Source organism: Gobio gobio (genome assembly GCF_949357685.1).
Source record: "Gobio gobio genome assembly, chromosome: 13".
NCBI classification, from domain to species: Eukaryota; Metazoa; Chordata; class Actinopteri; order Cypriniformes; family Gobionidae; genus Gobio; species Gobio gobio.
The window spans coordinates 17,572,990-17,587,196 of NC_137106.1; the positions used below are offsets into that span (position 1 = coordinate 17,572,990).

Below are 14,207 nucleotides of genomic sequence, written 5' to 3' on the forward strand. Positions count from 1 at the left end.
CACTTAGAAATGAGCCCCTGCAAAGTCTTCCATAAAAAGACAAATGTAGAAGATTGGCAGTGATGACCTCAACATAATCCAACAAAAATAATAATAAAACCGAGAGATTGTATTAAATATTACAGCTACATAATACAAGGGTTAGTTTAGTGTGAAATGAATATTAATTCAAGAATACAGCACTCATTTTGCTGGCTAATGTATAACTTTTTATAATCAAACAAAAAGATAAGAAGTTTAAGCTCCTTAAATTGCAGTCAAAGTTTTAAATGGTTAAATAAGACAAAAATTAACTTAACTAGGTGTCCCCTGCTTGTAAATTTGCAAAAGGATCCTCTCAGCAGTCCCCGACTAAAAATGCACACAAAAACAAATGTTCACATTAAAACATTATTCACCTAAAAACTACAATATCTAATAAAACATTTGAGAATAATTAGGAGTAAGACTCCAAAATGCATCACATTACGCACACTGAGGTGTTATGTGGTTTGTGATTGTGTTTGTTGTAATTTGTCTGCATGTAATCAGCAGAAACAAAGTCACAATTAACACAGGGTAGCTAAACATTTAGTATAAGGACATTTGGAGATAAAAAGCACTTCTATAAATTTATTTTTGATGGGAAACTACTAAAAAAATAGACTGCTAAAGTGGTCGTCTTTTAACAGCTTCCTAGAGGAGTGCATTGACAAGGAAATCAATACAATCGCAGCAGCAGCAGCCACAACAATTGCACCCCACATCACATGCCTCATTTACTTCTAACACATTCAGGTGCAACACCTTTGTGAAACTCACAATTATCTCACACAAGACGTTTCGCACACAAAACACACCCTAAATAAAAAGGCAGCATAACTGTTTGCAAATGTGTTCGTTTTTCAAAACAAAGGACAAAACTAAAAATGTAATCTGAATCAATGGTCCTTAATGCTACTTTCTAGTTAAAACACCCTGTAAAGTCCACCTGATCTGAGATTAAAGATAAAGGTGCTTTCTGTCAGCATTTCTGTATTACTAATGCAACACACTATCACCTTTTTAAAGTAGGCTATTCCTCTGAGTTACTAGTGATAGTCCTTAAAAAGATTTAATGGGACAGCTCACCCCCAAAAATTGAAATATTATTCACCTTCATGTCATTCCAAAACTGTATGACTGATCTTCTTTAGAACACAAAAGATGCTTTAAACCAAAGACTTTATATACAGAAAGACGGTGAACTCGTATTACTATAAATGGGAGAATGTGCGTGCAAAGCACAATATGGCAGAATAAGTCCCGCCTTCAAAAAAAAAAGAGCCAATTGCCAATTGGTAAAGTCACTACAGCTGCTGTTTGAAGCTCTGATTCCTATAGAAACAGGCTGAATTCGGAACCACATATTAGCATACTACTCTTACTATTTCTGCCACAGAAAGATGTGGTAAAAGTAGTACGAGTGGTATGCTAGTATGTGGCATTTTTGGTCATGATTCAAGCATTTAGAAACCAACTGATGGTAAACTTTAATAGCGGTGAGGCAAATACGATTGTTGCATTCCCATTTGCTCCAGTAACAAAAGAAAAAAAATCAGTGAGAGTGTTTCCATGACTTTCTAAAAGAGGGGGGGGGCAGACATATTGACTACAGCAGTCAAAAGGAGAGAAAGATGTCAAATTTACAATTACAACCATTGTATTAGAAATACATACATATATATATATATATATATATATATAATTTAATGCCAAGCTTGAATAACAGAAAGTATAACGGTTTTAAAAAATATAAAATCTCTGCTACATTTATGATGTTAATAACTTTGGAAATGCGTCATTATTAATCGTCTGTGAAAAGGTTCTGTTGTTTTTGTGAACACAATGAAAGTCAATTGGATCCAAAATAACATTGGACCATATTGACTTTCACGGTCTGAAAAAAAAAGATGCTGCGTCTGAAATCGAATACTTCCCTACTATATAGTATGCGAAAAACAGTACGGTAACAGAGTAATATGTCCGAATAGTATACATAGTATTCGAAAAACAGTAGGCGAAAAGCCTGAAGTGATATACTGAAGTGTGCATTTGATGGACACTTTACTATCTTGTATTGTGTCCAAATTTCATTCATATTAACCGTATTCATACTATGTGGAGCATGAGTACATTCAAATTCAAATTTAGTACCTACTCAAGATTCATTCCGGACACAGCCTGAGACATCTTTTAAAATATCAAGGAAAGAAAGTCATACAAGTTTAGAACAACTAGAAGGTGAGTAAATAAATAATGACAATTTCTATTTTTGGGTAAACTGTCCCTTTAAGACAGGCTCTTTTTTCAGTTTCTTTTAAAGTGGTTAAAAAACTTAAGGCAAACAATTACTTTTAACAAACCAATTCAATTTTACTAGATTTTGTGACTGACTGTTATGTGACAGTGGCGTAAAGATTTTCTGTGTGTGTGAGGTCTCTGAACATGCTTTGGTTCTTCCTATATAATACTCCTAAAGCCAGCTGAAATGTGAATTCATCAAGGAAATCTAAACCTACATATGTATGCATTGCTAATTATGACTAATCCGTTCATCTTGTGTGAACGTCATGTGTTTTCACAGTGTTGACAGTAGATGAGAATCCAGTGTAAAAGGGCTGCTATTAGCCAAATGGAAGTTTCCATAGAAACCATCAGCCATTTGTAGGAGAGCCGCCTCTTAATGACAAATTAGTTACAACTCCTGTCTTTAGTGTTTTTGGCACTGCACTACAACAATGTAGTCTCTCACAAATAGTTATCGACTGGCAGTAATGGCTGGAATACACTACACAAATTTAGCTTTTTAGCCTTGGCTTACTGTCTGGACGAGTCAATGCTAGTTGCCGAAAGTCAGACGTCTGCAGATTTGAGCAGACATATTTCACAGAGTTTAATAATGGCTTCAGACTATTGCTTTGTCCCATTTCGCATACTATCCGTCCTAAATAATGTTCAAAGTTAAAATTAGTGTGTCCCAAATTGTAGTATGTTGAAATAAGTATTCCTGGATGGTTTACTATTTCCAGTTAGAATTCGAAGTGCAGATCTGCGCACACGCTACTGGCTAATATTGCCAATAACCCATAGAGTGCAACAGTCAGGTTCTAGAAGTAAAAACTCCATTCATTTTTTTCCATAGCCTTCGGTCATTAAGAGGTTGTTAATCAATAGCATTTGCTTCTGTTGAAGCCGTCAGGCCCTATTATTTCACCTTAGTTTCAATTGTGTTTAACAGTTTATTTGTGATGAAAAACTACATTACCCATAATGCTGTACAAAAATTCGAAACAAGCAAAATGCACCAAAAGATCTCTTTAGCGCCACCCACTCCCATGAAGTATTGTGAATGACGTAATCGCGTTGTTCTCCATTCTCAACATGTTAAAATATAAAAAAATTATAATTAAAAAAAAATTAACAAAAAATTATATATATATATAATATATATATATATATATATAATATATATATATATGCATATTTTGCTATAAACGTAACGTATATAAATAAATGTGTAAACAAAAAATGTTAATACATAGTTTATTATATATCCATTATTTTTTTATTTAATTATTCTGTTCGCAATGCTTCATGGGACTGTAGTTCGTTCCCTTACTAAAGCAGTTAAGTACACAGCCTTGTACCTTTTTATTTTTGTATGATTTTCCATTGCTTTTTTTTGTTGCTTCAAATCAAAGTTTGTAATGTTATGATTCACCTCATAGCTGGATGACTTGGTTCATGGCTAATAACATTTGAACAAATAATTTTTTGAAATCCCTATGGGAGAAATGAATGGAAAAAAGACTTCTGGAACCAACGCCACTGAAAGAGTGGGCACTAATGCACGAGGATTCAAATTAGAACTACAAACAGAAAGTGTTAGAAAACTACAAACATGGTGGTTGAGCAAAACCTAAGGGACTTGAGTGATTAATAATCAGTATACCTGACGAAAATATATTTATTCAACGTTATCCACATTATATTTCATCTGCAACAACATTGTGAGTTTTTATAAAGATCCGTTTGGTCATTAACTTGCATCATTATGCAAACACATAAGGCGACTTTCTTCACATGGAACACCCATGAGTGCAGATCAACATGCAAGTACATTTCTTACGATAAGATTACAATATGGTAGGACATTAAATTAAATTGAATGTGGAGGATTTGAACTGTGACAAGGTGATTGACAGGGCAGTTTAAACTGTGACAGGATGCACTTAAGTAAGCGACAGAGCTGTCTGTTAAAGATGCAATTATGACGAAGTATAGCTGCATTCACAGCATGCTGTAGTTACCGTAATTTCGAGATGACAACACGTGACGTTCTACTTGGAACTTTTCACGTCCACTGACTTGGAATTATGCATTTCTATGTCAACACTATCAATGCCTAAATTAATCTGCAGCAGTCAGGTGGTACAGGTGTCACGTGGTACAAGCAGGAGCTCCCAAAAAATTCCCAGCATACAAATTGTAACTACGAGCTCTACGAGGACATGAATCTTTACAATTTAAAATCTCATAATTACGGTAATTATGACATAGTATGAACACAAAGTGAACACTATTATTCTGCTACACAATCAAAATTATGTACTTTTTCTTAAAAAAAAAGAATACATACTTTTAGGACATAGTATAAGTAGACGAATTGGGACGCAGCATATGATTCCATCCAGTTTGAGGATATCTAACAAGTTTTATATTTTGAGCCGATTTTAGAACTCATTGTTTTGATTTGTCATGCGTTTCCTAGTAATGAGCGTCATGTTTCTGTGTGAGTTTGCAGTGTTCGGAACGACTTGAAAGTCTGGTCCTCAAGGTGCGGCCACATTGTTCTGCATTGTTCGTCGAATTTTTGTGGTCGAAATACAGTCATTTCTACAGGAATCCAGGCAACCGCGAATTTCGTGTGAGGCTGAAAGATTTCCCCACACAGATTTCACAACCTATTCAAGGTGATCCCACAGATTCGCTGCATTGACCAACAGAAAACTGCTTGGTTTGAAAGTAACTTCTATGTGAGCGGTGCTTCATACATCGCAACATTATGTATTCCAGTGCGGTGTATTCCAGCCTTAACCTGCCATTATGCCACTAATCCACTGCATTTAGCGCATTAAAAGAACCCCCCCCCCCCCCCCCAAATAACAACAAATGAGGCGTTTCCTCAATCGAATCGTTCTTCAATGCTACACCGGGGTGACACTGAGGTCTTCAGACAAGGAAAAGCCAGAATCCCTGTCCCTCATTGGCTTCTCAGACTGGGTATACCTCCTTACATCCTCATGTCCGTAGCTAGCATGGCGCTTCACCAGAGGTTTGTGGGTAAGGGTCGTGGCCAGGCCAAGGGCAGCCAGTGTAGAAGTTGCTCCAGAGCTGGTGCTGGGCTCCACAGATTTGGACACAACTACAGGCAAACTCTCAGTCTCGTAGCTCTGCTCATCATATGCATAGTTAACATTGCCACACGGAAAGCTCTGGAGTTTCGCCAAGTCCATAACAGCAGCAAGCGACCCTCCCGTAGCCCCTGTTGGACCCTTCCGAGAGGGAGGCCCTGTAGGACTGAACGTGGTCTGGGAGGATACGGCAGACGGAGGTGGGGATGTTGAGGCATTTGCATTAACTACTACTCCAGGGTCCATGTGCTCTGAGGTAGAGGACGGGGCAGATGTGGACTGGGTGTGGCACAGGGCCGTCTTCCCACGTCCAAAGCTCTCCAGGACCCAAGAACCGTAGGTGGGGTTCCAAAGGTTTTTAGTCTTGTTCTTTAGCTTCTGGCTGCTTGATGACGAACTGCTCCTGGAGCATGGCTGGTGATCTGGGACTTGAAGCCATTGTCCTGGACAGACTCCAGGAGCAGGAACCGGCTCAGCCCAACAGGGCTCCAATGTTTCTCGGTATGTGGCCACCTCCTGTGCAATATGGAGCGGCCTTTGTAGCTGCAAACAGGGTTTGAGGGCCTGTGGGGCTGCACAAGTGATGCCCGGTCGAGGGGAAGCATCCTGGGACAAAGAGTGGGCCACTAGAAGAGGGGTCATACTGCCTGATCCTTCAGGGCGGATCACAGTGCCCCCTTCTTCTTCGACAGCAGGACCGTACTCCACTGGAAGAGGGGTGTTAATGACATCTGGGTCCTGACGAATCAAAGGATGTGTGACACAAAAGTCAAAAAGGGTCAACACTATTAGTGTCACAGGCTTTCATTTATTAATATAATAATCATGATTATTATTTTATTCTGTTGACATCTCGAGTTTATAAGATTAAGAAATAAAACAACATCTACATGTAGTTTTGTGAAGAAAATATTCCTACTGTAAGTGTTTCTTAAAGTTTCTCCTTGCCCCTCTAAATAACTATTTAAAAAAAACTCTAAATATTTAATAAAAAGTTAAACTTAAACAAAAATTAGAAATGTTGGCAACTAACTGACACAAGTTTAAGTTAAAGTACTAAAATTACTAAAACAAAATAAATTAAAGCTAAATAGAAATATTAAGAAAACAAATAAACACAACAGAAGAATATAACAAAATTACTAACATTCAAACTAAAATAAAAAAAAATAAAAGCTAATATAAATTAATACATATTTTATTAAATAAATATTTTATTTTAAAGAAATACAATAATAGTTTATGAATAATGCTAAAATAACACTGGGTATAAGGCCATTTCTATTTTAAATTTATAATTATATAATTTGTCATTTATAATTATAAATGTCAATATTCTCTGTAAAACTGCTTTGAAATAATATTTACTGTAAAGGATTAAACACCAATACTTTAACTATTTAAAAGGATATTTAATTTCAAAACGTGTTTGTAATAACATCATATTTTTCTTAAACCACGTAAATGGGTCTTTATGCACAATATATAGCTTTGTTTATAAAAAAAAATACAAATATGTTAAATTCAAACTCTGTTATACCTGTGTACAGTAGTTGATCCTCTCTAAAATAGTAGTGAAGTTTGGTCTGTGTTCTGGGCAGTGTTGCCAACACTGTGTCATGATCCGATAACTAAAAGAGAACCAAATCCAAAACACTGTTGATTATAATTATTAAAACAGATAAGGCACATTTCACTAATGCTATACAGCTTCTAACAATACATTTTTCCTTTACATTTATTTAAAAGGTACACTATGTATTTCTTTTTTTTTTGTAAAAAAATTAACAAAATTGATATAATGAGTGAGTACATAATGAATCCAATTACCAAACAGTGTTTTTGTTTTATCTCGAATCACTACGGTACGCCTATAATAAGTGTTTATATTCAAACTATTTTAGACCTTGCGGGACAGCAACCGCTGAGGAGCAGCCCAGTACCTGCGTGACATACACTCACCTAAAGGATTATTAGGAACACCATTGCTTAAATCACCTTTCTTTCCCATTCTGACATTCAGTTTGGAGTTCAGGAGATTGTCTTGACCAGGACCACACCCCTAAATGCATTGAAGCAACTGCCATGTGATTGGTTGATTAGATAATTGCATTAATGAGAAATTGAACAGGTGTTCCTAATAATCCTTTAGGTGAGTGTATACATAAACAGAGAGTTGCTCTGGCTACAATGTTCTTTCTCAAGACACATGCTGTTTTTTTTTATTACGAGCTGGATGGCGCCTTGCATGGCTGACACTGCCGTCAGTGTATGAATGGGTGAATGTGAGGCAAAAATGTGAAGCACTTTGGATGTCTATGGGTCTGTTGAAAGCGCTATATAAATGCAGTCAATTTACCGTTTATTAACCGATAGAGCGCCAAAAGTTACATAGTGTACCTTTAAGTTCAGGTTAGGGCTGAGATCCATTTACAATTTGAGTAACAAATCTGGTATTGTTACTTACACAGGCCCTGGGCAGCTCTTAGGGGGATCCATACGACCTCCACCTGTTACAAACTCCAGTACTTCCTGATTGGTCTTGCAGGGATAAGGCATGTACCCAAGAGAGAAAATCTCCCACAGCAGTACCCCGAAAGACCTGCAGATGGAGACAAATTGTATGTAATGACTAATGACTACAATGTCTGGCACACACACACAGCATACATTACAAAAATACAATAGTTAATAAAGTAGAGTGTTTAAGAGTGAGTAATAATTTAATAAATACTATACATACACTGTGTATTTCTATATATTTTACCTGAATCTTGCACTAATCACTAATCACTTGCGTAAAACTATAATTATTTTTAACCATTGTTGACAAAATTACCAGGTGTCAGTCTTGCATGTAAAAATTCCCTCTAGGAAGGCTTCAGGTGGCATCCACTTCACTGGCAACATGGCACGGCCACCCTTCCTATAGTAACTCGCCCTGCAATGCAAAAATAATCCTTTGTTAAAACTCAATGCCTGTGTTCATTATTATACTCAACAGGTACTAAACTACAATAAATAAATAAATCAATAAAACGCATGCAAGATAGTGAAAGCACCTATAAATATCTCGAGCCATCCCAAAATCTCCAATTTTAGCCACTCTCTCTGGACCAGGACAGGTCAAAAGACAGTTTCGTGCTGCAATGTCCCTGAAACACAACAGACATACATACTTGACTTATCATATGCGTGCGAGACATTGAGGTCAAGGGCTGAAGTGAGTTAATGAGGTCTACATATTCACTGAATATTTCAGGGCAAAGTTCAGTCAGGTTTGGCAGTGAGAAATCACCTGTGAATGAAGTGGTTCTCTTCTAGGTAGCGACAGCCAAGTGCAATGTCTCTTGCCATATGCAGAAGCTCCAGCATACTTAGAGAAGATGGCTGGTTCTGTGGGAAGATAAGATACTAATGTTTCTGAATATATATAGGCATAACATTATGATGCAGTCAATGACACTGATTATCTCTTCATCACGCCACCTGTTAGTGGGTGGGATATATTAGGCAGCAAGTGAACATTTTGTCCTCAAAGTTGATGTGTTAGAAGCAGGAAAAATGGGCAAGCATAAGGATTTGAGCGAGTTTGACAAGGGCTTGTCATGTTGTAATGGTTAGACGACTGGGTCAGAGCATCTCCAAAACTGCAGCTCTTGTGGGGTGTTCCAGGTCTGCAGTGGTCAGTATCTATCAAAAGTGGTCCAAGGAAGGAACAGTGGTGAACCAGCGACAGGGCCATGGGCGGCCAAGGCTCATTGATGCACGTGGGGAGCGAAGGCTGGCCCGTGTGGTCCGATCAAACAGACCATGTACACTCTTTCATGGAAACGGCATTCCCTGGTGGCTGTGGCCTCTTTCAGCAGGATAATGCGCCCTGCCACAGAGCAAAAATGGTTCAGGAATGGTTTGAGGAGTTGCTTGGCCTCCAAATTCCCCAGATCTCAATCAAATCGAGCATCTTTGGGATGTGCTGAACAAACAAGTCCGATCCTCGGGAAGGCCCCACCTCGCAACTTACAGGACTTAATGGACACTGTTACTCACTGTTTGTCGCGGTGCTGTTGAATCCATATCATAAAGTCTGTTTGTAAAGCCTGTGCTGATATAAACTGAATCCATTTTCTCCGAGTGCTCTGGGCGGGCAAAGCAGAGGAAGGGGGAGGTAACATTTCCTGGTATGACGTCATAACAGGAAAATTCCAGACCGGCTCGTCTGAGCTCTCATTTTGTCAAAGGCAGAGAAAGACAGCCAGAACTCGGTTTACACCCATCAAAATTTCTAGCCACTTGGGGACCATATACAGGCTAGGGGAACTCATATTAATGTTAAAAAACCTCAAATGAAATTTTCATCCCATGGGACCTTTAAAGGATCTGCTGCTAACATCTTGGTGCCAGATACCACAGTACACCTTCAGGGGTCTAGTGGACTCCATGCCTTGACTGGGCTGTTTTGGCAGCAAAAGGGAGACCGACACAATATTAGGTCATAATGTTATGCCTGATCGGTGTATATTATATGGGTGTGCCTGACCGGTGTACTGGTTATATATATATATTAGAGCTGCAACTAACGATTATTTTTTCTGTCGACTAATCTAACGATTATTTTTTCGATTAGTCGACTAATCTAACGATTATTTTTCCAGATTAATCTTATTATTCTTTTTTACTGATTATTGTATTTCAAAGAGGGTAGTGAATTTGTATATTATTTTAACATGAAATCAATGAATGATGACAATATTAATTGTATTTCAGGAAGGGTAGTGTACATAGTATGCCATTTTATAATGAAATATATGAACAAAAGAAGCTTTTTAAACATAATATATAATGATACTATTCATCGTAAAATGTATACAGAGTAGGCCTAATTAGGAAAAGTTGTTTACTATAGTAGTTGAGTATGATTTACTTATTGATTTGTGTCAATAGTAAACGAAAATGCACTTGTATTTATCTGCAAAAGGTTCACATACAGGAGCTTTCAGCATAGTGTTAATGTATAACTAGTCGTCTATTTTGAAGATATACATGTGCATAAACAACGACTAAAGGCCCGGGTATACTTCGGCCGTCCGCGTTCGTGCACCGCCCGCATGACGTAATTTTCGTCACTCGGAGGGCTCGCGGCCGGCCGCACACCCCGTCCGCGCGCAGCCCAAATTTTCAGACCGCGCGGACGGTCCGCGTGCAACAGCGCATGCGCCAGCAGTACAGAAGAGTCCACTAGGTGGCAATACGCACTGTATTGAGCACAGTGTTCAGCCGTCGAAGAAGAGTGTGCAAAGACCGGTTTAAAAACAACACGCTTGGGGAAAAAAAGAGAGAATTTTTGATTCTTCAGTGTTTCTTCCAAACTATGTAGCAATGGTGGATGCACTACAGTTCTTCTCCGATCATGCCCAGCGAATGTCCCGTTGATGACAGGACTCAGTGCTGCCCTCCGATGTCTGGTGGAGCATAGACACTTTTTTACCGCGCATGTGTCGAACGCGATCCTCCGCGCGCATCCGTTGTGTAGTATACTTTAAAAGACGCGCGGACAGGGCTGCGCGCGTGACGCGTCCGGGCGCGGTAAAGGCCCGGGTATACTTCACTTACCGCGCCCGGACGCGTCACGCGCGCAGCCCTGTCCGCGCATCTTTCAAAGTATACTACACACAACGGATGCGCGCGGATGATCGCGTTCGACACATGCGCAGTAAAAAAATGTCTATGCTCTACCAGACATCGGAGGGCAGCACTGAGTCCTGTCATCAACGGAACATTCGCTGGGCATGATCGGAGAATTGTAGTGCATCCACCATTGCAACATAGTTTGGAAGAAACACTGAAGAATCAAAAATTCTCTCTTTTTTTCAAGTGTGTTGTTTTTAAACCGGTCTTTGCACACTCTTCTTCGACGGCTGAACACTGTGCTCAATACTGTGCGTATTGCCACCTAGTGGACTCTTCTGTACTGCTGGCGCATGCGCTGTTGCACGCGGACCGTCCGCGCGGTCTGAAAGTTTGGGCTGCGCGCGGACGGGGTGTGCGGCCGGCCGCGAGCCCTCCGAGTGACGAAAATTACATCATGCGGGCGGTGCACGAACGCGGACGGCCGAAGTATACCCGGGCCTTAAGTGAAGTATACCCGGGCCTTAAAGCTGGCAGAAATTTTTGCCCAAACTTCAAAGACACATTTAAATGATTAAAGCTAGAGGCATATCTTAACTTTAATGTTACTTTAATCATGTAAACTACCTATATACAACAAGTTATTATACATATGTGTTTGGGACAGAGCGGAACCAGGTCGCATTTACAGCAGATATATGCAGCCCATAATAAATAAAAGCACGAGACGTACTGGGGTCGGAGAAGAACCCAGGAAAATGTGACCGTCTGTTGCAATACACGCGCCACGGTTAAGGCCCGGGTATACTTCACTTACTGCGCCCGGACGCGTCACGCGCGCAGCCCTGTCCGCGCCTCTTTTAAAGTATACTACACAACGGATGCGCGCGGAGGATCGCGTTCGACACATGCGCGGTAAAAAAGTGTCTATGCTCCACCAGCTGTGCGAGAGAACACTGGCAGCAGGGTTGCCAGATTTACACAACAAAACCCCACCCATTCGTTACTCAAAACTAGCCCAAAACAAGCCCAATCGCGTTTCGGGGAGGTTCTCTGGTAAACATCCCGTTCGGGGGGTTAAATATGTGTGTTTTTTTGCTTCAACCCGCGGACATGAGACACAGCCCGCGGCAACAGTGTAGAAGTAGCCCAATTCCGCGGAAAAAAACGGACTTGGCAACACTGACTGCAGTGTGAAAGCTCCCGCTCTCCACGCGCACAGCTTCTGCTCTGCCACCGCGTGCAGTGTGAAACCGGCGTTTACAGAGCGAACAAAGCACAGTTTTATTCGGCTTCTGTTTAAAGTAGTCCCACACTTTTGAATGTCGCGGTCTGGCTTTATATGATAAATGATCATTTTCACTATGCCCGGGAGCAAAAGCTGCCATTATTCTAGATCTTCTGTTCCATTCTAGAACGTAAATAATGTGCCGCCGACGCGTCAACGCATTTCACGCACGTCGTTGCAGCCATATATATATACAATGCATACAGGTGCATCTCAATAAATTAGAATGTTGTGGAAAAGTTCATTTATTTCAGTAATTCAACTTAAAAGTTGAAACTAATATATTATATCGACTCATTACATGCAAAGAGAGATATTTCAAGCCTTTATTTGTTATAATTTGTTATAATATAATTTTCATAATCTTACAGCTTATGAAAACCCCAAATTCAAAATCTCAGAAAATTAGAATTTTCTACTAGCTGATGAACAGTGGTCTTTCGAATCGGCTTTGGCCGCGACTCTGGAAGACTTGGAGTTAAGCTTTTTTTTTGAGAAAAGAACAAAGAACGGCACTGAAGTCATTCTTAAGAAAGGAAGATGTGTTCTGAGTTTTGCCGACCGGATATTGCAAAACTTTAATCTATCAACTAGCTCTGCTTCACCTTCTTCGTTGCTCTGGTTGGTTGTAGCGCTATCCTATTGCGTGCAGAGGAAATTTGAAAGACAACCGTTTATCCCGCCCCTAGGATTGAGCCCTGACAATGGTGAGTTCCCAGACCCAACATCTTGATGTGGGTCTGGCTTGACAGGCTACAAACCCACGTCGTAAAAGCAAAATGTGTGCTAAAATGAGAAACAAAGGTGAGTATAATGTATATACACACACAAAAACACACAAACACTCACAGTTCTGGGTCGGTTTAGTCTCAAGAAGCTCTTCATGTCTCCTCCTGTCATGAGCTCCAGCAGTATGAAACGAGGCAGGATTTGCAGACTGACTCCGATACAGCGCACAATGTTCTGATGGCTGAACTTACTGCAGACGCAAAAGGGTGAAGAAAGGGTGAAGCTCGACTTTCACACAATGCAACAATAGTCCATAAGAGTTTCATAATAAGGTTATTGCAAATGATGTCTGTGCATATTTTATTGTGATTCAGTTATTGCAAAATGTAAAATATTTTGTTTATACTGGTTTATGAATAATATTAAAGGGGTGGTAAAACACATTGTTTTGAAGGCTTGATTGTGTTTGTGGGATGCACTGTAACGTGTGTTCATGCTTCGTTTTAAAAAAAAAAAATCATTATTTTTCATATATTTGACATTTATTCTACACTGCTCTGTCCCTCCTTGTAAAACGGTCTGATGCTTTCCGGGTTGTATGAAGCCAGTCCCTCAAAAATACGCAATGGGCTCAGATTGGTTAGCTGGCCCAGTGTGTTGTGATTCGCTAACCGCAGTGTACGTTTGTCGGAAACGTCTCGCCCCTTACCGGTAGACTGTGCTTTGGTCAGTATTAGAAACGATGGCGTCAATAAAACCACACCAATCTGAGCCCGAATCAGACCCAGAACATTTTAGTGAAGATGATCGAGCAGAACCTGTTCAGTCCTAATGAGTAAAGACTGCGGATCTATAATGATCGCTACTGAATGGCACTGTTACTTTTGTATTTTTAGAACGATTATAGCCAAATATCTGTCGCAAGAACTATTAACCCAAAACACTAAACACTGGCTTTACTATAGTAGCCAAATCACACACAGAACCATGTTTAGCATGCCTGTAGATAAATAATACATAAAAGCTCTAATCAAAGAATCATTTACACTAATGCCAAGTTCGCTGTTGAGATTTTAACGTTAGTGTTTGTAACGATAGGTGTTCGTCGGATAACGTTAAGTATGAAT

The 14,207-nt window shown here is 39.6% G+C and overlaps 1 protein-coding gene across 1 annotated transcript in view; it reads right to left on the reverse strand.

Moving 5' to 3' along the window:
* Positions 1-3,708: 3,708 nt before the first annotated feature.
* The window catches only part of ltk (leukocyte receptor tyrosine kinase), a 64,798-nt gene continuing 54,299 nt past the window's right edge, over positions 3,709-14,207 (reverse strand). Inside the window, exons 23-29 of the mRNA XM_079832640.1 lie at positions 13,201-13,330; positions 8,734-8,831; positions 8,498-8,590; positions 8,275-8,376; positions 7,903-8,037; positions 6,976-7,066; positions 3,709-6,173 (exon numbers count right to left, since the gene is read on the reverse strand). Coding sequence (XP_079688766.1) covers positions 5,229-6,173; positions 6,976-7,066; positions 7,903-8,037; positions 8,275-8,376; positions 8,498-8,590; positions 8,734-8,831; positions 13,201-13,330 — 1,594 coding nt within the window. The 3' untranslated portion in view covers positions 3,709-5,228. The remainder of the gene's footprint in view (positions 6,174-6,975; positions 7,067-7,902; positions 8,038-8,274; positions 8,377-8,497; positions 8,591-8,733; positions 8,832-13,200; positions 13,331-14,207) is intronic.